Source organism: Narcine bancroftii, chromosome 9 (assembly GCF_036971445.1).
Source record: "Narcine bancroftii isolate sNarBan1 chromosome 9, sNarBan1.hap1, whole genome shotgun sequence".
NCBI classification, from domain to species: Eukaryota; Metazoa; Chordata; class Chondrichthyes; order Torpediniformes; family Narcinidae; genus Narcine; species Narcine bancroftii.
In genome coordinates this window covers 96,274,002-96,300,794 of record NC_091477.1, presented here as the reverse complement: position 1 = coordinate 96,300,794, position 26,793 = coordinate 96,274,002, and the positions used below count along the sequence as shown (strand labels likewise).

Here is a 26,793-nt window from a genome sequence, read left to right as displayed (position 1 = left end):
ACTCGAGATGGCAGAGGTCGACAGCATCGAGTCCACGCTGCTGAAGATCCAGCTGCGCTGGATGGGTCACGTCTCCAGAATGGAGGACCATCGCCTTCCCAAGATCGTGCTATATGGCGAGCTCTCCACTGGCCACCGTGACAGAGGTGCACCAAAGAAAAGGTACAAGGACTGCCTAAAGAAATCTCTTGGTGCCTGCCACATTGACCACCGCCAGTGGGCTGATAATGCCTCAAACCGTGCATCTTGGCGCCTCACAGTTTGGCGGGCAGCAACCTCCTTTGAAGAAGACCGCAGAGCCCACCTCACTGACAAATGGCAAAGGAGGAAAAACCCAACACCCAACCCCAACCAACCAGTTTTCCCCTGCAACCGCTGCAATCGTGTCTGCCTGTCTCGCATCGGACTTGTCAGCCACAAACGAGCCTGCAGCTGACGTGGACTTTTTACCCCCTCCATAAATCTTCGTCCGCGAAGCCAAGCCAAAGAATTGAGAGACCTTTTCTGAAACATTCTGCAGAGGGCACTGTAGCACTGTATTTGGAAAAATGAGTACTGACCCTTCAAAATATAACATTCACACATTGATTCACTGATCCAAATTAACACCGAATAAAACAAACTGCAATCGTTGGGATTAAACAGTAAATACATTGCATTGATGGATGCTCCATAATGCCAAACAATCACAAAAGTTAAGAAATTTAACTAAATCTTCATTATAAATGCCAAATTTAACCAAATACTGATAATATTTGGATGCTAGATTATATATACTAGTTTGAAAATATGACACCAATCAACAAAAGCCTTTTATAAATATTTCACAATTAAGTGAAAATATTTATCCATCAGAAAATCTGGATGAGTCAGTTACGCTACTTTTCTCCTTTATTGCTTTGTTTTCTGGTTCTCCTAATTTTGGATTTTATTTGATGTCAATTAATGAGAAATAATTACAGTCATGGAAATTTAATGCTTTTAATATTGCAAATGATATCAGATTACACAATTATAGTTGGACACAAGATAAAGCTCCTGCTAATAATTTTTAACCCTTGCCGAAGAATATCACAATAATTTTCACTAGAACCTTATGAAAATTTCACCATGGGCATGAGTAGTCAAAGTGAGTGCCAGAGGTACAGTATATCACCTGAGACCTGGATAATTTTAATGTCTGAGCCTCGGATGCATTTGAATGGTGGGAAACCAACAAGATTACATCAGGAAATAGGATGTCTGCGAACTTTAAGATCAGGATTTAGAGAGGGCATTTTCAGAAATATTTATATGATCCTCTATTGTGAGGTTATATTCACTGCCACTGGATTGTTCCATAGTGCATTAAGAAATTGAACATTTTCATTGTGATGACATTGTTTAATGGGTTTAATGTACATGTTGAATGTCAAACGGGTTTGGAGGAACGAGGGAAGGGAGGGGGGGAAAGGGGAGAAAATGACAGTGTATATTCAAGAGGGAAATGTTTGTGTGTATTTTGATTAATATGGTTCATAGTGCAAAAAAAATTGAACATTTCCAGCACTGCCCCAACCTCCTTGATGCCTTTTCATGGAACAAGACAAAAGGAAGGAAGGACATTCTGTTTCCCAGCGGTGAGACAATGATACTCAAAGTCTACAGACTTCATATCCTAATACAGTTGAGAGATATGGTCAACTCTAAGAGCACCAATTCTGGGACCCAAATTTGGTTCAGGCAATATTTCACATGGGAAGGCAAGACCAGCAAGGATGAATACAACTTCATTTTTTTTCCCCTGCTCTCCAAGCACTTCCCTTTCCTCAGAAATGTAATAAATACCTTCCAATGCATCAAATCCTGAACTATCAATCAATCCCAACCCATTTACCAGAGCATCATGTTAAGAGCTTTTATGGCTCTTACGGTAGCTCAAACGATTGACTTAGGGAGAGGATCCAAGGGGTACATGCACATAGTTCCTCAAGATTGGCAACATAAATAGGCAGGGTGATGAAGGAGTATGCCATGTTTGCCTTTGTTGGTCAAGGGTTTGGATGTCATGTTACAATTGGAAGGATGTAATTTATGACATTTAAGTTGGAAAAAGTGCAGAAAAAGATTCATGAGGATGTTACCAGGATTGGAAGGCTTGAGATATATGGAAAAGATGACAATTATTTATACAAAATAACAATGATGGATTACTCACGCTTCCAAAGATATATTAGAGTAGACAATTATGTAGCCATGCATCATTTGATGTACAACAGGCATGCTGATGTTCAAATGTTTGTCGTATAGGATTTTGCGCACAGACGTCTGGGGAACAATATTCAAAACAGCCCAACACCTACAAGAGAAAGATTAACTTTATGGATTTAATATGATTAATTCAAATATCAAGTTCAGCCTCTTAATGATATCCAGATACTCATGCCGCTGCTTGTTGTAAATTGCGGCCAGAAAACCAACTAATTTATGAAAAATACATAAGCAGGGTCAAACTTACTTCCCAGAGTTTCAAGAGTAAGTGCTAATAATTTAAGATATCGGAGAAGGTGAATGGAGTAGCAAGAGAAGTTGCATTGAGAGTAGGGGACAGGTATGTGCAGTTTGGATAAATGAGGGAAGCTGTTGTGTGGGGGCTTGTTTCAAGTGAGACTGAGTAAAAGATAATAAGTGGTTGAAAATTAGAAAAATAATATGAGACAGGAGAAAGGGAGAAGCAGGATGAGGAAATGGAGAAATAAGTGAAGAGGGAATTCAGCAATAGGAAGAGGAGTAGAATGGGGAGGTGTTGGAAGAGCAGTATGGCTGTGAGAGAAGGGAATTAGAGAAGTTTTGTTTCAAGTATTATCTTTACAGTCAGTTTGATTATTAATTAATACATAATTGAAAAGTTAAAATGCAAAAAATGTATCTTTAATTCACGAATTTATTCCTATATGAAATGCATTGCATTTGTTCAGACAACATGAGATAATTCAGCAAGAATCTTACAATTGCTCGTACCTTAGTGAAGGTTTCAGGCCTGAAATGTTGGTTATATATTTTTGCTTCCGATGGCTGTTGCGTGACCTGGTAAGATTCTCCAATATTTTTGTGTATTGAACTACAATAATCTGGAGTAAGTCTGTAGATTTTCTTGTTTATCTTCATCAACATTTTGTTTAGCTGTACTTTCCTGTACTTAAATTATAATTCGCTCTACATGCAGAAGCTTATCTTACATCCCTGTGCCCCACTTCAGTCATTATCTCAATTTTCATATGAATGGCAGACTTGCCATCACTTCACCAAATGTAAAGAAACTAGACTTGCAGGTATTATATTATTTTTACGTACTTTTCATTCCATTTTTTTTTCCATGGGTGATAAATGTCATTGCCAGCTTTATTCTTTAAATACTAAGATATGGTGACCAATTTACCAGCAAGCGATCCGGCTCCCAAAATGGCAGACACATGTGGAAAACACAGGAAATTGACCTGCATCCAACATAGGTTTTTTATCTGGGCTGATGACATCACTTCTGGTCCATGTGACAGAAGCAGTGACATATATAAGCCCAGCATGCAAGTCTGGAGGTGTCAGTCTTGCACTCGACTCCACAGTGTGTACATCAACTTGACTGGTTACTATGGAATGCTTCACTCAAAGAAGCCTTTATATGTAACAAATAATAAGGTAACTATGGGAAATTATAGAAGCAGGGGGTTACTGATATTTTAAAAGAGGTTTCCAACTTCAAACAGAGGGGGTATTTTTTTCTTTCAAAGCATCCTGAGATTTTGGTACATTTTTCTCCAAAAGGTGGTGGAAGCAAAGTATTTGAATACTATCCAGGCAGAGTTTTTAGATTAATTAGTGAAATGTGGATTTAATATGATAGTCATGGATGATATGATTAGGATAAAATGCATCCTTTATTCTTATCTACTTTAAATCCAGAACTATTTTGGAATATATTATGAGAAAGGGATAAATTATTAATTATCATAGTGATAGAATTTGATATCTTAAAGAAATAAGTTAAATAAACAATTATGGATAGGTTTTTGATTTACATTTAATTTGTGATGTATATAATATTATTTGCTGTTATATTAAATGACTTTGTATGTAAGATTTATATGTTAAACTCAATAAATTATTTTAAGGAATAAAAAGTTAGATAGACCCATGATAGGCTTACAATGAAGAGATGGGAATGTGCAGTTGAGACTTCAGACCTGCCATGGGTTTATTAAATGGTGACAGATATTTGAGGGGATTTATGGCGAATTATAAATTTATTACATTTAAGTTCCTATGTGAATGATGCATAGATGTTCTGTTGTTGATAAACAGCCTTAAAATTCCTCATTAGAACAATGAAGTGCATTTTATAAAACTTGATACCTTGTCACCAAATGGTAATTTACTTATGGAATGTAATACAATGCTTAAAATCCATAACTATGCCTGATAAAACTGAAAATGTAAACAGGATTACTCTTACAAAGATAAAATTCTAAAACAATTTTACCCTCTTGCTTACTGGAATTGTTTACAAAACTAACAAATTGTGTAATCTAGACAAAACCTTTGATCAATGCTGATTAAACTCTAGAAATAATTTTAGTTCTCTGATTAGTACTGTTTTTATTGTGACATCCTAATTAAGGACAGTCTATTATCTTCAGAGAGAGACAGAATAATTTAAGTTTTTGTTTTGAAAAATAAAAATGTTCTCATCTTGTTTTAATCCTGTCAGTTGAATTAGAGGATGATATTTAATTTGTGGGTAAACAGCTAATTAGCCCATGTCTTCTTTCTTTGGCTTGGCTTCGTGGACGAAGATTTATGGAGGGGGTAAAAAGTCCACGTCAGCTGCAGGCTCGTTTGTGGCTGACAAGTCCGATGTGGGACAGGCAGACACGATTGCGGCGGTTGCAAGGGAAAATTGGTTGGTTGGGGTTGGGTGTTGGGTTTTTCCTCCTTTGCCTTTTGTCAGTGAGGTGGGCTCTGCGGTCTTCTTCAAAGGAGGTTGCTGCCCACCAAACTGTGAGGCGCCAAGATGCACGGTTTGAGGCGTTATCAGCCCACTGGCGGTGGTCAATGTGGCAGGCACCAAGAGATTTCTTTAGGCAGTCCTTGTACCTTTTCTTTGGTGCACCTCTGTCACGGTGGCCAGTGGAGAGCTCGCCATATAACAGGATCTTGGGAAGGCGATGGTCCTCCATTCTGGAGACGTGACCCATCCAGCGCAGCTGGATCTTCAGCAGCGTGGACTCGATGCTGTCGACCTCTGCCATCTCGAGTACTTCAACGTTAGGGGTGTAAGCCAAATTAGCCCATGTAATTTGGAGGAAAAAGCATCAAAATCAGAAGAGAATCCAAAAATATTCTACAGGTCTTTGAATATATGAAGAGGGGAGGGTTCAATCAGAAAACAAAAAAAAACTTATGCAGGTAAAGGGTATGGCCAAGGGTGTAGTGCTAATTTTTCAGTTGCCGGAGCTCACCAAAACGATATTTTGCCTCTTGTAGTTTCAGAGGACCAGATGGGTTTTATTAAAAATGCTTCTCACATTTTAATGTACACTGGTTATTGAATATTATATATTCCCCTCTTCTTTTCCATGGAATGTGTTATCTCTTTAGATGCTGAAAAGGTCTTTGATAAAGTTGAATGGAAATTTTATTTGCAATATTAGAAAGGTTTGATTTTGGTTCCACATTTATTTCATGGATTGAGTTACTACACTTTTCCTGTTGCTTCTGTTCTTACCAACTCTTTCCAATCTAACCCTTTTAAACTTTATTGAGGGATCAGACAAGGTTGCCCTCTTAGCCCTTTGTTGTTTAATTTAGTTTTGGAACCCTTGGCTATTGCCTTGAGAGAATCACAAGATATTTCTGGAATTATTAGGGGAGGATCGGCCCACTAAGTTTCTCTTTAGGCTGATGACCTTTTGCTTTTCATATTCGATCCTAATTCTTCACTCCTGTTATATTAACATTTACTTGATCAATTTGGTCAGTTTTCTGGATACAAATGAAATTTACAAAAGAGTGAACTTTTTTTGAACACTTTAGAGACACTACTTTTCCTTTCAAGACTGCTAAAAGTCATTTTACATACCTTGGTGTAACAATTATTAGAAATCTTAAATATTTATTTAAGGAAAAATTCCTGCTCTATTAAATCAGGAAAAGAAATCTTTATCACAGAGGTTTCCACTTTCGATGTCCCTAATTGTACTAATTAATGTTATTAATGTGAATATTTTGCCAAAATTTCTATATATTTTTCAAGCTATTCCAATTTAGGTTCCTAAATCTTTTTTTTTACTCACTTAATTCTATTATATCATGCGATTGGAAAAATAAATGTCTTTGTTTAAATAAAATTTATCTCCAAAATCTCAAAAAGAATGGAAGATTGGCTCTTCCCAGTTTTAGATTCTATTATTGGGCTGTTATAAGTACTATTCATTATATTATTTTTGGTTATACTATGATAACAAAATGGGCATCCCAGCCTGGGTTGAATTTGACTAAGAAATTTTCTATTGTTTCTTTATTTGAAGCATTCTTGCCTTTTCCTATTGGTAAAAAATTGATAATATAGTGGTCAAACACACAATTAGGATTTGGTTTCAGTTTAGAAAATATTTTGGACTCATATTATGTAACCATTGATTATGAGTGGGAGGGACAGCATCTTTCCATCTGATCAAAATTTATTGTCTTGTAATAAGAGAAGACAATTTCAACACCTTCCATTGAACCATTCCAAATAAGGCTATTAACAGATCTGGTGTTAAGTTTGCATTAATAATTATTGATAAAGTATGGAAAACCTCTTTCTAATATTTGACTTGGGTTGGAAAAAACCCTTCTTGTTAGTCCCATTCTATCGACCAACTTTTTTCAACCTCCTTTGATGGACTCTGCTTTTCAGAAATGGTTTAGATTAGGTATTAAATGTCTTTTATTTTTTTGATAATCTTGCTATATTTGAGTAACTTTCTACTAAATTTAACAAATTCTCATTTTTTTAGATATTTGCAAATTATTGACTTTCTCCAATCTCAATTATCAAAGTTTTCCCCGATTCCTGTTATGAATTTGATAGAAACAATCTTCAAGCATCTCAGAAAAGGTTAATATCTGTTGTATGTGATGCTTCATTTAAAAACAAGGAAAACCTCCTTGGACAAAATTAAAAAGACATGGGAGCAGGACCTCCATATTTCAATTTCTGAAGATTCTTGGAATTCCATTTTTAAGTTGATTAATACATCTTCTCTATGTGCCCGTCACTCACTACTACAATTTAAAGTTGTGCATAGAGTCTGTATGTCAAAAGTTAAATTAGCTTGTATTTACCCTTATATTTTCTCTTTGCAACATATGCAAGAATGAGGACTGTTCACGAAATCATATGTTCTGTTTTTTTTTTCAACCCAAATCAAATATTAGAAAGAGGTTTTACATACTTTATCAATAATTATTAATGCAAACTTAACACCAGATCTGTTAATAGCCTTATTTGGAATGGTTCAATGGAAGGTGTTGAAATTGTCTTCTCTTATTACAAGACAATAAATTTTGATCAGATGGAAAGATGCTGTCCCTCTCACTCATAATCAATGGTTACATAATATGATGTCATATCTAACTTTGGAGAAAATAAGATGTTCAACAAGTGTTTTAAATTTAATTTTTTCTACTCTGGAGCTTTTTTGTATTACTTTCATAACCATTAAAGGGAATGATAATTATCTAAATTGTGATTCTCATGGTTTTGCATTTATTCTTATTTATACAGTAGTGTTCTTTTTCTTAATATTGCCATGCAACTTTGGAATGGTTTATGGCCTGGATAAAATAATCATTTTTAATTTTTTTCTTCTGTTTTTCTTTTTTTTTCCAATATATCCTTGAATTAATGATGTTGTACAAGGTTTAAAAAAATTCTGTTAAAGAGTTTCCTTCCTTTGTTACAGCTGTATCAGTGGTATGGATCAATCTTTTTCTGTATGTATGTATTATTGAATAAAAGCCTAATAAAAAATATTGAAAAAGGAAAATGGCGACAAGGAGGTCTCATGAGACCAGGCCTTCATGGTCACCATGTTGTATTTGGTGTTGTATAATTGAGAACTAACTGTTGGATGAAAAAGGAGGACGACTGGTTGTGCAAAAAATAGGTACCTTGGATATCCAAAATAGCACTCAGTGGGGGTGGGGGCACCCTGGACCAGCCCCATTAGGTACTGGAGCATCCATTGCATCCCTGAGTATGGCTGCACAGAAAATTAGTATCTTATTTGTCTTTACCAAGAAAGATAATGCTCCCATATGCAATCCTAATCAAAATACATTACTGGAGATGGAGTAGTTCAGAATGGTGGAAAGTGAAGAAAGGTTGAATTTGAGGAGGATATTGCACTTTTTCTGAAGCTCTTTATGATTAGTTGTGTTTGATTCTAGCACATTTATAAACTGATACAGTGGTGGTGGTAGAGAGGATAATTAAAGTGTATGCCCCCTGATCCAGATATTTGCAGAAAGTCATCGAGTTTTACGCAGTCTGAGATCTAACCTATCCAATCCCATCTAAATTGCCTACCTAAACTAGTGCCATTCCCCTCTATCTATCCATGTAGTAGTCAGAATGCCTTTTAAAATAACTGCCTAACCCTAACCACTTATTCTGAGAGCTTGTTCCATATACCCATCACCATGTGTGAAAAAGGTGCCCCTTAAGTCTTCTCTGAATCTTTCCCCTCTAAATCTATCATTGCCTTCAGGAACTACATGCTGGTGAAATGGGTGGATAGGTAGTAGACGAAAATTAATGGTGAAAAATATTAAGGATTACATTTTTATTGGAAGAATGAAGCGATGATTTAAACCACAGGTGCAACAAGTATAGAACCTATAATTCTACAGAGATATGGGGGCATATGTGCATGGTTTGTTGGAAGTGGCAAAATAGGTGAAGGAAATGGTTTTAAAAAGTGTGCAGGATCTTGGGCTGAATGTATTAAAGCATGACATATAGGAGAAAATAAATCATGATGAATAAATATGTAATACTGGTTTAGCCATAATTGAGTAGTGTGTCAACTTCTGGACACTACAATTTAGGAAGGATATAAAGGCTTCACTGAGGGTATTGATGACATTTACCATATTTGATGGAATGTAAGATCCATGAGGATATAAGACCTATCCCCCTCTCATCTAGCAGGGAATATTAATAATTATTTTTAGTGTATTTACAGGTGAGCATTTAATGTTATTGAAATATATAGCTGCAGTAAAGCAGAAAAAACTGACAAAACATGCCACTAATAAAAATAAAACAAAAGCAGCTTAGCTATAGCAGAAAACATTTTATAAAAACAAATTGCCGCTGTTGCTCCCCGTGCTGGTTCTGCTGCCCCGCTCTCTCCCAGCAGCTGGCTGTCAGTCCACACTCTAGTCCCACTGCCCCACTCTCTCCTGGGGGGGGGGGGATCAACAGTGGGCCGTCGGGAGAGAGTGAGGCAGTGGGACCAGTGCAGGGAGGATCCTGACAGCCCACCACCAGCCCCCAATGATCACTATTGGCACTACTCACTATTATGACCCTAATTTCAACTTCGCATACAAGACCCGGGAGATATTTTTGAGCCATATTTGGGGGAAAAAGTGGGTCTTATATGCTATGAAATATTTAACTGCAGAAATTGGGTTTGTTCTCCTTGGAACAGAAGAAGTTGCAAGGAGGTCAAAAGGAGATGTTTCAAATTATGATGGATCTATTCAAGAAACTCCTCCCAGTGATAGTTTGGTCAATAACAATATGTCATACAATAATGATAATCAGCTGCGGAGTAGAAGAAGCTGTCTCAATGAATATATTTCAGACACAGGAAGGTTGAGATTTGAAGAACACTGGAATTAAAAGTTGTGGGAAACAGGCAGTTAGGTGGAGCTGAGTCCATGAACAGATCAGCCATGATCTATTGGATGGTGGAGAATGCCTGACAGACCAGATGGCCAACTCCCGCTCCTATTTTATATTTTCTTGGCCAAAGAACCAAAAATGACACAAGGGAAATCTTTTCTTCTACATGAACTGATTATAATCTGGAATATGATGCTGGAGTATTAGACTTCTAAGGGAGTTTGAATGAATATCTGAAAGAATATGAAATTCAAGGCTTTGAGGAGTAGGACTAGTTGGATAACTCTTAATTCAGCTAATATGCACTCAATGGACAGACTCATCTCCTTCAATTCTGTCAGAATGACAGATTCAGTTAAGGGGAAAATTATTCAAAAGGAAAAATCAAGGCATGAGAGCAGGTTGCTAGTCAGATAAAAAATATTAATGAGATTCAAGATAAAGATGGAGGATCAGTTGAATGACAGAACACAACAGGAATAAACACATCAATATGAAAGAGATGGAGGGATAGAATTAATTTATAAGCAGAAGAGCTTCAGTTTGATTTGGACATTGTGTTTGACATAGATACATGGTCAAACAGTCTATACTCTCCTATCTCCTAATGAACAACTTTTTTTTAGGTTGGAAGCAGTTATGAGAAGTGCGCAGTGGAACCAGTGCACACCCTCAGCTTCACATGGTTTATTTTAATGGCCTTTTCCAGATTGAAAACTGAGCTGATAGGAGGATGCACGGTCTTAAAAAAAAGGAAATGAATAGATGAAGCAAGAAGGCATCAGGTGGATTTCACTCAGTAAGAAAGAATATGTTAAGATAGCAATTCAATAAATATTGCAGTGCAGAGGACATGGTGTGCTGGTTTATGAAATACAAATATCTAATATGCAAGTGCATATCAATGTGTATCGATTTTTGTGACAAATATTTTAGCAAAAAGCAGGAAGTCTTAATGCCATTGAACAATGCTTTAATGAAGTCAAACTTTATTGTATGCAATTTTAGTTTCTGGGCCAAAAGAAGGATCAGCTTGCATTGGAAGGAGTGCAATGGAGATTCACCAAATTGATTCCAAGAGATAAGGAAATGTAGAAAAATATTTATTTACACTCAGTGGGATTCAGGAAAATAAGAAGGCATTACCTCTTGACGTAGATAAAATAACTTACAGGGTAATTACTAGTGAGAACGTGCTTTGTCAGGATCGAGATTTTGAGAGCAGGGTAAGGGGGTGGCAGTTTTGGAATGATGTGATGCAACATCTCATGATGCAGTGCATTGTAAATCCTTGTGATCTTCTTCCCAAGTGCTGTGAATGGAAGGACAGTCAACAAATATATTCACAAATGATTTTCAGATACCAAGGAAATTAGTGGAAAGAAAAAATGAAGTACAAGATCCCACCATATCTCTAAATGTTGAAAATGTTGCATGATAAGATCAGTAATTAAATGTTGCACTGACTGTCATCAACTGGATTGGCCATCTCCACACCAGCTTACTTGCACCTCGCAACAAGATAGATATGTTCTGGGACTTTGGCAGATTAAAAGATAATGGAATTCTGAAAAAAATAACATTGCCTAAGGAGCTACAGGGGATAGTCCAGCTCCAAAACCTTTTGCTCTTTTAAAAGAAATCTATCACCAAAGAGCCACTCCTAATTCTTCTCAAGAAGAAATAAACAGACTATCAATTCTGTGGAGTGTCGAAGGCACATAAACTTCACTGCACGCCTTCGTGCTTAATGGCATAGTTTATGTTTACATCAAGTGCTTCTCGTACACAACTTATCACGAGGATCTTCAGAAAACAAGTGCAATATCCTTCTCAAATGCAATCTTTTCTCACTTTTGACTATTCTGAACAACTCAATATCCAGTTGCATCTTTTTTTGGGATAGCAATATGGGAGATTCACATCAAAGAATGGACTCAGTAGAATTTCTGGTGTATTTTTGTTGAATGACAACATTGTCTGACTGGCTTAATGCAACCTAGATTGTATACCTAAAATGGATGAGAGGGGGGGGGGGTGGGGGGGGTGGCTTGGGAGGAAGGGGGGGGGGGTGGAGAAAAAGTCACTGTATATGTGTGAAAAAGAAATAGTGTATATCATGGCTAATGTGATTTATGGTGTGAAAAATAAAAAATTAAAAAAAAAAATTACCTACATCACAACCTTTTGGTTTTTTTTGTGGTAGGGGATGGGGGGGGGAGGCGTTTGCTGGTTCGTTCTATGAGAATTAAAAAAGGTCAAGTATTTCAACTGACACTGGCAATAAGCCAACTTTACCACTCATTCTTCTGGTATTACTGGGGAGGTCAATTTTGAGTCACATTAGCCACCCACACATTTATGTTTCATAACGTTCAGCAAAAAAACCCAAGATTCAAGAATGCTTAGGTCACAACAGGAGTTGCCAAATCACATTGCCTAGTCAATGTAGAAGATTTAACCTATGGCAGAAATTTGCTGCAATGTAAATGGGTATAATACGTGATTGGAAATGAGCAATTAGATTTTCAGTTTTATAGTCAGAGTATATACATGACATCACATACAACCCTGAGATTCCTTTTTCCTGCAAGTGCGGCAGCATTACCACTAATTGGTAGTGCAAATAAAATCTATACATAGCGTAAACATGTAAGCAAAGAAATGTAAACAGATCATGAATGTAAATAAACTGACTGTGCAATGCAAAGGGACAGAAAGAAAATCAATAAAATGCATGAGTAAGAGTCCTTAACGAGTCTCCGATTGAGTATGTCGTTGAAGAGTCTGATGGTGGAAGGGTAGCAGCTGTTCCTGAACCTGATGGTGCGACTCTTGGTGCACCTATACCTCTTTCCTGATGGCAGCAGCGAGAACAGAGCGCGTGCTGGTGGTATGGGTCTTTGACGATTGCTGCTGCTCTACAATGTTAGCATTCCCTGTAGATGTACTCAATAGTAGGGAGGGTTTTGCCTATGATGTCCTGGGCTGTGTCTACTACCTTTTGGAGGGCTTTACGTCCCCACTAAATTGATGTCCCCACATCAGACCATGATGCAGCCAGTCCGCACACTTTCCACTGCAGAAATTTGCCACGGTTTCTGGTGTCACACTAAACCTCCATAAACTCTTGAGGAAGTAGAGGTGCTGATGTGTTTTCTTCACTATGTCATGGGTGTGTTGGATCCAGGAAAGATCCTCCGAGATAGTGACTCCCAAGATCATCCTCTCCACTTCTGATTCCTCCATGATCATTGCATTCTATGTTTCTGGCTTTCCTTTCCAGAAGTCAACAATCAGCTCCTTAGTTTTAGTGATATTGAGTGCAAGGTTGTTGTTGGTGCACCATTCACCCATGTTTTCAATCTCCATCCTGTATACTGACTTATTCCCTTCCTTTATACAACCCACTACTGTGGCATCATCAGCAAGTTTGTAGATGGTGTTACTGTCGTATCAAGCCACACAGTCGTAGGTATAAAGGGAGTAGAGCACTTATTTTGCAGACCCTAAAATAGATGATTGAAAGATGCTCCATCAACCTGAAAATAAATTTTGAACACTACTGACTGTTAAAGAAGCATCAATGCATCTTACACTGGAATAATTTAAATCCATTCTCACTTTACTGCTGACTTTCATTCACCCCAAAGCACTACAACTCATAGTCCATGACTTTAACCAGGCCTGTGTCAAGAAAACCCTACCCAATTACCAGCAGCATGTAACCTGCTGCACCAGAGGTTCAAAACACATGATCAATGCTACACCAAAATAAGGAAGGTCTACCTTCTTACCCAAAACTGCATTTTGGCAAGTTGGATCGCCTAGCAGTGCTCCTTCTGCCTTCAAACACAGCCTAAAAGAGAGACTTTGGATATCAGCAGAGCCAGAAGGTGGTCAAGGAAGATTGAAGAATAGTTACAGGGCATACTCAAGTCAGTGTATTGGGCGGAGTTCAAGAACTCAGCTAAGGATCAGAATGAATACACCATGGCCATTATAGACTTCATCAAGTGGGCCCCCACCAAACTGACGAGGCCTTTCCCCAATCAGAACCTACTGAAAGTCAGATCACAAGTATTTGTCTGGAGATCCAAAACACTACACAAGGAGCAGGTATGACCTACAAATAGCAACCTCCTGGATGAACTGAACAGTCCAGATGAGAATGGAAACAATGAAGGATATCCAACAGCTGTGGCATGGCCAAAATGGCATAACCTACTACAAAACCAAATCCAGTGCAGTAGGAGACAACAAAGCATCAGTCCCAGATTGGTTCAATGCCTTCTAGGCCTGATTTGACCACCAGGACAAGGAAGAACCACTGCGCACCTCCCCTGATGATGCTGTACTCTCAGTACCCAAGAATAACATGCAGGCTGCCTTCAGGACTGTGAATCCAAGGAAACCATCTGGACCAGACCAAGTACCTGGCTGAGTACTGAAAACCTGTGCTGACCAGATGTATTCACAGATATCTTCAACATCTCAGCCCAAGAAGAGTGTGGTAACCTGCCCAAATTACTTCTGATCAGTGGTACTCATGCCCACAATGATGAAGTGTTTTGAGAGACTGGTGTTGAAGCTCATCAGCTCCTGCCTGAGGAATGACATGGATATGTTTCAATTTTCTGACCACAGCAACCATTTCACTGGCTCTACACAAAGCCCTTGAACACCGTGACAGCAAAGATGCATACATCGGGATGTTCTTTTATCGACTACAATTAGCATTCAACACTATCAGCCTCTCAAAACTGATCAGCAAAATCCACAGCCTTTGGCTCAATACCCCTCTAAGTGTAATTGGATCCTTGATTTCCTCCCCTCCAGACCCCAGTCAGTGAGGATTGGAAAGATTATCTCTTCCACTATCTCCATCAGTACTGGAGCACCACAGGGCTGTATTCTTAGCCCACTGCTCTAGTCACTTTACATCTAACACTGACTCGGTAGAATAAGAACACCATCTACAAATTTAGTGATGACATCACGGTAGTGGGCTGTATAAAAAAAAAAGGCGATGAGCCAGCATACAGGAGGGAGATGGAAACCTGGCTGACTGGTGCACTCACAATCACCTCACACTCAATTACACCCAAACTAAGGAGCTGATTGTGGACTTGAGGAAGGAAAAACTAGAGGTATATGATCCAGTCATTATTGGGGGATCAGAGGTGGAGAAGGGCAGCAAATTTAAATTCCTGAGAGTCACTAACTCAGAGGACCTTTCCTGGACTCAACACACTAATGTCATTGAGAAGAAGGCATGTCAGCACCCCTACTTTCTCAGGAGTTTGCGGAGTTTGGGTACGACATCAAAAACATTGGCAAACTTCTACGGATGTGTCGTGAAAATGTGCTGACTGGCTGCATCATGGCCTGGTATGGGGGCACCATTACCCAAGTGGAAATCCCTTCGAAAGGTAGTGGACATAGATCACTACATCACAGGCAAAACTCTCCCCATCATCGAGAAAATCTACATGAAACCCTAATGTCAAAAAACTGCAGCAATCAGGCTCTACTCTCGCTGCTACCATCAGGAAAGAGGTATAGGTGCCACAAGACTCATAGAGCCAGGTTCAGGAACAGTTGCTACCCTTCAACCATCAGACTCCTAAACAATTATCTCAATCAGAGACTCATTTGCAGATAATTTATTACTGCATTTTTTTTCCTGTATTGCAGTTTGTTTACATTTCTCTCTTTTGTATGCTTATCTTGAGTAGTTTTTTGCACCACCAATTAAGTAGAAGCTCTGCCTGGCCCGCAGGAAAATGAATCTCAGGGTGATGTCATATATGTACTTTGACAATAAATGTAAACTTTAAATCTGCCGATTTTCAAATCCACTCTAATTTGACAAGTTGCTCAACCTCTCACAAAGATTGAATGAAGGATCTGGCCATCAGCATACAATGGCTGACTTTTAAAGAATAGGCAATTTACAACAAATTTATATCTTAAAATTAAATGTTGTCAAACCATGGCACAAAAAAAAACAGAAAAAGGCAGTATTGGAACACCAGAGCTGGTTTAAAATGTTCCCAAAAAGAAGGATTTGAAAAAAAATATAGGAGGACCTAGAGATTGATAACAAAATGGAGAAACATCTAGTGAGAAACATGGGTGCGGATGTAAAAAGCACTATATATTTTAAAAAAGGTAAGGATTAACCAAAAGTTTATACATGACTTTTACAGAATGAGACAACAGAATATATATTAGTAAAGAAAGGAAATTGCTAACAGATTTTTTTTGAATGCAAGTCTTCAGGAAATACAATTTGGAAAGAACCCTGGAAATAGTGAAGAACAAATAAAAGGAGAGAAAACGAGCATTGGTTTTAAAAAAAGAGGAAATTAATGGGTAAGAACAGTGTCAAGCCCCCAATGCTATCATTTGCAAATTTCGTCCCTAGTCAGTGAATCCATTCTGTAAGGCCATGTGTTAACCGTATATTCAAGTTTATAGATCAGTAGCCAAAGGCCTAGACCCTTGATATTTTGACACAAATTTGAACCTTGAATGAATCCCTGTATGAATACAAATGAATCTGAATTGAAAATGCACTGCCTGGATCGATTTCTTTGAAACTTAAACATTGTCAAGTAACTAACTTGTTTACAAAAGCTGCCCAGGGAGAGGAATTTCCTATTCAGTGTGGTTGATTCAGCGATGCTCTCTGTAATAGTCTAGAAAACCATTCATTTCAGGGAACCGATTAAGAAAAGGCAATAAATCTTTGGCATGGGTGTGAAGAGCCTTTGCTACATTAAAATATCTTTACAATTGGCAGTTTTTGTTACTTATTAAGCAAAAATGTTAATAGGATCCCTATTGATGAACTACTTCACCGACAATACTCTGCACAAGCTATAGATTTACTGCATCATTTTAATCACATTTGTTCTGATTTTGCATCAATATGATGAGCCAATCATTTCACATTGGCTTACAGGGAATCTGTGAGTGCTTGCTGTTTCACCTCTAAGATTCCGTTTCTGGTGCAGGATGGGTAATTGGCTTTAATAGGGAATTGCTTCAATTGTTTTTGGATGAAAAGCAAACACCTATTTTGAATTTTAAAAACTGGATAAAAGTTGAATGTACTTACATTTTATTGTACATTCATTACCTCATATCAAGTATGACCGAAAGTTTATTTCTTTACACGGTGAAGGATATGTCCAATCTGCAGCTCTTCTAGTTGTTAGCTTTAGCTGCTGCATCTCTTCAATGCCTCCACTGGGAATTTCTGCTACATTTGGGTGGCATGGTTGGGGTAGTGGATAGTGCAATGAAAAGGACAGCACCAGCGATCGGGACCGGGGTTCGAATCCCATGCTGTCTGTGAGGAGTTTGTACATTCTCCCCATGTCTGCATGGATTTTCCCTGGGGGCTTTGGTTTTCTCCCACCATTCAAAATGTACCAGGGGTTGTAGGTTAATTGGGTGTATATTGGGCAGCACGGACTCTTGGGCCGAAATGGCCTGTTATCGTGCTGCATGACCATATTTTAAAATTTAAATTTAATATTTAAAACATTTTCTCCCATAATATCAAAAGAGATGACAACTGCTCTGCCCTTTACAAGTTCGGAAAGAGATAAACAAGCTTTGATGCAGAACAACTTTTCCATCAAGCACTATTCTACTTATTCTATCGATTTATTGTCTTCTTTTCAGTGTAACATGGAGCAGTATCTGACAGTCCAGGAGTTTGGTTCAGGAATGTGAAAATAATGTGATACACAAAATACTAGGGTCAGAGAAATAGACCCAAGGGATATCTATTTGTCTACAGAAAGTTTTACAGTGCAGCAATTGCAAGAACATGGAAGGACTTAAACAATCAATAGATTCTAAAAATAAGAAGAATTAAGGCAATGAGTGACCATGTAGGTTAATGAACATAAAGGGCATGAAGTTAGAACACATGGCCAGGAATACAAGCATCAAGGATTGAAATTAATTTAAATTTATAGATGGTGAAGAAGGGACGAATGAGATAAATCCAACAAGGAACTGGTAAAGCCATGGATGAAAGTTCCAGTGGCAGATGACCTTTGCAAAGAGACGAACAAGACAACTGAGTTGGAAGTATGTTTTTGTCATACAAGTGATTCTAATTTGAAAGGTTAATTTGAGGTTACAAAGGATTGTTTCAAACTTGATTGAAGAGATGGAGGAATTTGTCAGCCACAACCAGGTTTACAAATGGGCACGGATATCAAATACACTGCAAGAGACTGCAGATACTGGAAGACTGAGCAGGAAACAAGCTACTGGAGGAATCCAGAAGGTCGGGCAGTATATATGGAGGCAATGGAATTGTTGACATTACATGTCCTAGTGCAGACTAGCGACCTGAAATCATGACCATCCTTTGCTTCCACAGATGCTGCCTAACACAGTTTCTCCAGCAGCTTGTCAAATACACTGGGTTCTTGCCTAATCTAGGTTTTGGAAAAATGGCTTCTAAATAGGATGCATATAATGGGCAACTGAAACAACACTTCTGTGAGATGTGTCCAGGGCTCTGGTAGTTCGAAAAAACAAATCACAATGGGGTGGCATGGTTAGCTTAGCAGTTAGCACAGCGTTGTTACATCGCCAGAGACCCAGGTTCTTATCAAGCACCGTCTGTAATGAGTTTCTACATTCTCCTAGTGTCTGTGTGGATTTCCTCAAGGGGCTCCAGTTTCTTCCCACTTTTCAAAGCGTACCGGGATTGTAGGTTAATTGTGTGTAATTGGGTGGCACAGGCCCGTGACCGAAAGGGCCAGTTCCTGTGCTCTATTTCTAAAAAAAAATGCAAGCAATGCAGATCAAATTGCTCATGCAAAAAATATTCTACTTACTCAAGGCAAACTACCCCCAACATAACTAAATCTTGGATTCTCTTAATCATCCCTACCAGTGGTCAACTTCACTCACATACAACAGCACAAGAAACATTTTTTTAAGGTTACTGTAATTTTATATTGCGAAAATGCTGATGAATCATCATGAATGCTTACATCGAAGTTCATCTTCAAAAGCATCAATGATTTCATTACTCCAGACATTCAATGTAACTGTAAGCCCAACACTTTTAGTTATTGTATTGACATATGTTTTGATTCTGTGATGTAGTGAATGTGTGTATAACATCAAATCAGTAATGGAAGGTAGGCACTGTGAGATGCCATCAGCCATTTAACTTCATTGGAACTAGGAAACAGCAATAGCTGAGATAAACTCTATTTGTACAAACCTTTTTAGCCAAAGGAAACCATCAATCCAGAAACATGTCACATATTCTACCACTCAAAGGCTAGATCTGTCTCTACTATAAGCCACATAAAAACAATAAGAGATCAAAATTGAATCTATACTTTGTATCAGAGAATACTTGCATTAATTCTAAATCCTAGCAGAAGACAATCATCTACTTGTGGTCAGTTTGTTAAGTATCGCTGGAATGAAAAAAAAGGTCTTTCAAAGTCCACTGATAAGGTTTGTTACTAAAATGGACAAACTAGAAAATCAGCAGATGCTGAAGGTGAGTGCACCAGATAAAAGTGCTGGAGAAACTCAGCAGATCAGAGAACATCCAGCGGAAGCGGTTGCCTTTTATAGTTGCTAAAATTGACATTCAGTAATTACAGCAAACATCTGATCACATCTCAAAGTGCCAACGTGAAAGTGAATTGCCTACAAATGATGAAAATTAAAAATGAATCCAGAATGATACATGCACCAGTTTTGAAAAATAATTGAGATTTAACTTCTGTTTGTCTAAATATGAACTCAATTACCAAATTAACATACAATAACTCAGTGAACGAGTCATTCTCCACAATACTGGATGTCAGAAATCAAATAAATTCAATACCAATTTATCTTTCTTTTCATTGAACCCCTATACTCTGTAAATTGCGCTCTTTATACAGTTATCTAAAGGTTAGCAGAAGAACCCTTCTCACTGTATGAGCTAAGATGTGACAAATTAATGAAACTTAATCACAGCTTTTGGTGTCTGGAATGAGCAACAGAAGGTAACAAATCACAAAGGCAGCTGGGCCAAACCAGTGTGATGGGAAGCTAAGTGGGCAAAATAATAAATGGCTAACAGCTGGGCATTTTAAACAAATAGATCTATTAAAATTAAAATATTTTTTAAAATGAGTGTGTACTTTGGGCCCACAAACATTTTGACTGCTTTAATGTATCTTAGATTTTGTACTTTAAATGGATGGGGGGGAGGTAGGGAGGGTGGGATGGGAGGAAGGAGGGGGGGGGGAAGAAAATGACACTGTATATATTTGAAAAGGAAAATGTATGCATCATGGTCAATGTGGTTTATGGTGTGAAAAATAAAAAATGTAAAAAAACAAAAAACATACATAGTACAATGGGATTGTCATGCCAATTAAAACCTGTATTAAGTCAAAACATTTCCATTTATTTGATATAATAAACAATGACGCTGTATTTAAGTTGAATCTTTCACAGTATTCAGTTGTCTTTTTAGAAGCAAATAATGGAGGTTGTTGTTTTAAAACGAAACTATCTTTGAATTAAACAAGCATGCACCTGAAGGCCTACCAGAAAATATTCAGCACAGTGCAGGTAGCAAGTCCTCCAGTGACAGCTCTGCGAAACCACAATACCTTCCACAAGCAAGAAAATTGAATATTTTTTAACTACATCAAGAACACACACCACGAATACCATAAAACCAACAAGTCTTAAAGTGAAAGATCAATAATTTATTTCATGGCTTCATTAGTCTCACCTATGTATGATTTCAATTGTGCAAACCTTTATCCAAACAAACACGATTGAGTTGTGTCTGCCGACAATATTTTATGTTGCCCAGATTAAAAGGCAACATAAAATGCAATTTTAAATATGAATAAAGAAATAGATACTGTTTATCGTCAGCTTATTTCCTCCTTCTGCCGAGACAGGAAGTGTCGAGTTTATGGAAGTTAATATTGCTTACAACTAAACTTGCCAAATTATATTCACAAGTGATTTTGTTTTTGATATGTTGTGTTTTGGATTTGTCTCAAACATTCCTGGATAAGTTGTACTGAGAAATCCAAAATAATTAATGTGAGAAATAACATTAGGGTGGTTTATCCAAGCAATTAATTATTGGTGGGGTAAAAATAAGTTTACTAAACTAAGTTACGACAGGTATTCAATTATAAATACTGAAATTGAAAGGAAGTTCAACATTTTGTCTACAAAATGATTAAACGTGCTTCAATCCTACCTGAGATCGGTTTTGTGAAATTTCAGAAAATAACATTGGCATCACATTTACAACGCCTCCTAAAAAAATGCATAAAAAGACATTAGTTTAATTTATATTTGATGTGAAAATCCATTTGTAAGCCAGACCTAAAAGTATCCATTGACTCCAAGGAACAAAATTAAGCATTGAAGCAATGCTGATTATTTCATCATTATTGGGTTTAAGTGCCTTAATCTAGTCAAAATGTTCCAGTGATGGCCTAAAACTTGCATTAGATTACTCAATGTTCCATTAAGATTGCTATTTTGCCACTGATCTTAAGAATAGGGTTCAAATTCAGAAGTGTGAGCTTCTGCCTATCCACACAAATGTTTTATGGCATACACAGTTCACAGATGAAACTTTTAATGCATGAATGGTAGAGCTCAGATGGCTACAATAGTCTAAGCAAATTTGTACGACTGGTTATTTTATCATTTTAATTATATAATTTGCAAATCAAATTGCTTGCATGAAACTTTCTTCAGGCTTAATTGAAGTAAGCAAAAAAAAAGTAAAATTAATGAAACACAGATGCTGGAAAGGTAATTAACATTAAAAGATTTTTAATTTTAAATCATAACATATCTAGGCTTAATCATTCATTAGGCACATTATCCTCTGGCAGCCCATTCCATACCCCCACTACCCTAAATGTACGAAGGTCACCACTCAGGTTCCTGCAAAATAAATCCACCCTCACCTTAATCCTGTGTCCTCTGTTACCCATTCCCCTACTCTAGGCAAAAGACTGTGTTCACCTGATCTCAGCTTAAATTTGGGAAAAAAAACACCCACGTTTATGCACGTGATTTTAATTTCACCTGTATTATATGCAAAAGCACAAGCTCTTGATTATTAGGGTCTGATGATCCTTTTCCATGCGTTACCCCTGCATCTGCAAGGCAATTTATTTCCTTGATACAAGAAAGTTACTAAATCAGGTGGAAAAAAAGCAGAATCCCCATATGCACTAAATAAATAAAAACCTTGTGTACAGCCCCATCCCTCTGGGAATAAAAATCAGTCATTTCACTCAATACCTGAGCAGCAATGTAACCTGTCCACAACCTGGAAACAAAACCCTGACTGAGCTAAAGTTCTTGCCTTACAATGAAATAAATACAATATTGTTCACCATACTTCCATAGAACAGAATTATCCCATGCAGCAGAAATTTCAAGAATTAAAATAATAATAATGCTCCAGGCTTAATTAATCAAGATGAATATTAATCTTTCCAGAAGTAAATCACGAAAATCTGTAGACACCGTGGTTGAAGTAAAAACAAAAAAATATCTGAGAAAGTCAGCTGATCAAACAGTGTCCTTTATGTAGCAAAGATAAAGATACAACACTGACATTTCGAGCTCGAGCCCTTCATCGAGGTATTAGAGAATGTTGGCAGGCATTTGAACATAAGGGTGAGAGGGGGGGGGGAAGCAAAGGCAGGAGGTGATAGGTGGAGAAAGGAGGGAGGAGACAACAGAGTGCCCAAATGGAAAATAAGATGCTGTTCCTCCAATCTGTGGGTGGTCTGGATGGGATAGTACATAAGGCCATGGACAGACATGTATGTAAGCATGGGAGCGTGACTCAGAATTGAAATGGTTACTGGGAGGTCTTTGTTCCTGTAGTAGAGGGAGTGGAGGTGCTCCAATATCTGTCCATGGCCTTTTGGGCTATCCCACCTAGACCACCCGCAGATTGGGCACTCTCCAGTCAACTTCTCTGGTTTCTACTAACCTGCTCTCATTTTTTCCCCTCCACCTCTTCAGTTTTTCCAGTTCTCCACCCTCCTTTCCCCTTCCACTCACCCAGTTATTCCTCCTCCTCCCCCCCCTCCCTGTCTCTGCTGTCTCCTCCCTCCCTTCTCCACCTATCACTTCTTGCCTTTGCCCCCTCCTTCCCCCTCTCTTTTGTTCAGACACCTGCCAAAATTCTTCCATGCCTTGATGAAGGGCTCAAACCCAAAATGTTGGTTTTGTATTTTTACCTTTGCTACATAAAGGACACTGTTTGACCAGCTGAGTTTCTCAGGTATTAACCACTCCGGTTCTATCACTACAGGTATCAGAAATTATACTTTCATTTTCCTTCAAATTCAGATATACACATCTACTTTAATCACCCTGCCTCCAGAGGAGACAAACATTCCTTCGTCAAGTACCAACTGAGACTAAAGTCCTATTTGAAACAGGTGAAAAGGCAAGTTCCTCTCAGCAAAGATGCATGCTCTCTTACCCCATTCATGATATTTAGTCTTATGAATTCAAATGCATCATATTCCCTTTCCAGTTAGATTTAAGTCTGTTTATGCCCTGTTACCCCATTTCCAGTAACTTGAGTTAAATTAAAAAAAAATAATTATAGAAAGGTAGAAGCTAATTTCAGCCATTTAAACCGAAGCCACCCAATTACACCCAAATTAACTTACAACCCCATACGTTTTGGAGGGTGGGAGGAAATCATATCCTCTGTGGAAAACCCAAGCAGATACAGGGAATATGTACAAACTTCTTATAGACAGCGTCGGATCAAACCCAGCTCGCTGGCACTGTAATAGCATCACGCTAAACGCCAAGCCAACCATGCCACCCGCTCTATCCAATCAAAACTAAAGCTCTTGTTTCCAAACACACAGCAAATAACTTCTTCCAAACCTTATAATGCTACAGCACAGAAACAAGCCCTTTAGCTCACCTAATATATGCTGAACCTCCGAATAATTTTCCTGGTGCAGTTACCATAGTGTTTAGCTTAACACTATTACAAAGCCAGCGACCCAGGTTCATATCCAGCACTATATGTAAAGGGTTTGTATATTCTCCCATGTCAGACTGGGTTTCCTCTGTGTGCTGGGGTTTCCTCTCACATTTCAAAGACATACAGAGTTAGTAGGTTAATTGGGTGTAATTGAGTGGCACAATCTCATGAGCTGGAAGGGCCTGTTACTGTTTTGTATCTCCAAATTTAAAAAAAAAACTGATGTCAAGATCAGCAGCCTATAATTTCCAAGGGATTACTCTTACCAGAGCCTTTTTTAAACAACAAAACATCATTAACCATCTTCCAATCTTCCAGCACCTCACTCATGGTGAAAGACATTTGAAATACCTCTGCCAGGGCACCTGTATTTTCTGCACCAGCTGTCCTCAAGGTCCGAGGGAACATCTTGTCAGGCCCTGGGATTTTTCTACCCTTATTTGCCTCAACACATCAGGCACAAACTTGTCTCGTATATGTATTGTGTCTATGCACGTGTTAAGTTTGGGTGTGTGCCTGCATGTTTTGCAGGTTGGGCTTGTGCAACCAGATGATAATATACTTAACATCCTCCTCTGTAATATTTATGTTGTTTTGCCTCAATTCTATTGACTCTGTGTCAGTCTCCTGAGTAAATAGAGATGCAAAATAAAAATAAAAATTAAAAACCACTTATGATCTCCCCCATTTCTTTTGGCTCCATGTAGAGATAACAGCTCTGGTCTTCAAGACGATCATTTTTGTCCCTTGTTATCTAATTGTTCTTAATATATCTGTGGAAGCTCTTGGGACTTTCCTTCATCTCATCTGCCAGAGCAATCTCATCCTTCTTTTAACCCTCCTAATTTACTTCTTAAATACTTCCTTGCATTTCTTATACTCCTCAAAAACCTCATTTTTTCCTTGCTGCCTATACTTGCTATAGATCTCCTTCTTCAGAACCAGATATTCAATATCCTTCGAAAACCAAAATTCCCTATACCTGACCCTTGCCTTTAATTCTGACAGGAACATACAAACTCAGTATTCTCAAATTTCACCTTTGAAGGTCTCCCACTTACCAAGCATATCTTTTGCAGAAAATCACCTGTCCCAAACTACGCTGAGTAGATCCTTTCTGATATCATTGCAATTGGCCTTTCTCAAGTTCGTGACTTATACTTTTCTATAATTATCTTGAAACTAACGTAGTTATGATTATGAGATCCAAGGTATTCCCTTACACTTTCATCACCTGTCTGGTCTCATTTGATAGGAGATCTAGTTGGAACTTCCATATATTGATTAAGAAGAAAAAAAACATCCCATCCAGCCCTTTTACAGTTTGGAGAACCAGTCAATATGTGGAAAGTTCAAATCAGCTACTATCACTTACTTGAAACTGTCTGCTAGCTCTCTACAAATTTGCTCCTCCACTTACTACTTGATGGTCTATAACAGCCTTTCTCAACCTTTTTTTGGTTAAGGCCTCTTCAGGACTCTGCTCAAATTTATGGCCCTCTTCCATGTGAAGCAGTCAAGTTTAGTTGATTTCTTCTATACTTTTCTCCAAGGACAATTTTTTTAAAAAAAATTGTGATTTCAGTCTGTCACTTCCCTAAAAAGTGCTGTGGTCCCTCTTTGGGGGTTATGGCCCCCATTCAGAATGCCTGGTTGACAATATTATCTCATTAATGTCATCAACCCTTTGTTGATTCTCATTTCCACCCATAAAGCCTCAGCAGATGAGCTCTCTAGTCTGTCCTGTCTGAGCACTGCCTTGATATTTATCTGACAGCAATGTCACCCTTCCCCATTTCATCCTTCCCTCCATATCACATCCAAAACAATGAAACTCTAGAACACTGTGTTGCCAGTACTGCCCAAATCTCTTTAATGTCCACAGTGTCTTAATTCCACATGGTGATGCATAATTTGACCTCATCCACTCTTCCTACAATAGTCCTTGCTTTGAAATAAACAAAACCCAGAAAATTATTCCCACGATGCTCAATCTTTCGATGTCCATTTTTGTATGCAAGCTTAACACCATCTTTTCCACAATCACTCCACTTTCTGCTGACACTGATTCCCAGTCCCAAACATCTTCCAAATATACAACAAAATAACTCAATCAGAATTGTATGCATTATAGAGACCCTATTGTCCCAACATAGACCAGCAGCAATAGAAATTCACCAAGATATCTTAAAAAATAGCTATTAATAATATAAAATCTTTAACTCTAAACTTAACTCTGTGTGTGTGTGTGTGTGTGTGTGTGTGTGTGTGTGTCTGTGTCACAGATCCCTAAACCATGACAGCTCAAGCATGATTCTGAAAGATCAAATTCAGTCTCAAACAACTTCTGATGAAACTCAGAATATTTAAATTGATGTTCAGAAATAATTACGAAATATTTTGAGACACCGAGTCATCAAACTTCTCAAAACTCACAAATTCTTGTCAAGTTGCTTTCAGAGAAATGTTTCTTCATATGAATGGCTTCACAATTCCCCTCTCTTGCGTAGAGGTTACAGAACTTGTGAGTTCTGTGATGCTTTCACAAACCCAGGCATGGGTTAAACAAAATAACCATCAGAATGATTATGATCCAACTGCCAGAATGATCTTGCTTTCTTTTACCCAGATATAGGTTAGTCAAAGGTGACCATTACAATAGTCACAACAGTATTGCTCTCTCTCTCTCGACAAAATAAGCAGATGAAGTGGCCATTCTCTCTGAAGCTGCTTTAATTTTGTGTCCAGATGATTCTGGTTTAATATTGAAAGGCTTCTTTTTCAAGTGTCT

General features: G+C 38.0%; 1 protein-coding gene across 1 annotated transcript in view; it reads right to left on the bottom strand.

Moving 5' to 3' along the window:
• Positions 1-26,793, bottom strand: part of LOC138742472 (uncharacterized) — a 250,679-nt gene that overhangs the window by 105,217 nt on the left and 118,669 nt on the right. Inside the window, exons 10-12 of the mRNA XM_069896948.1 lie at positions 21,216-21,274; positions 20,540-20,604; positions 2,198-2,338 (exon numbers count right to left, since the gene is read on the bottom strand). Of these exons, the coding sequence (XP_069753049.1) occupies positions 2,198-2,338; positions 20,540-20,604; positions 21,216-21,274 (265 nt within the window). The remainder of the gene's footprint in view (positions 1-2,197; positions 2,339-20,539; positions 20,605-21,215; positions 21,275-26,793) is intronic.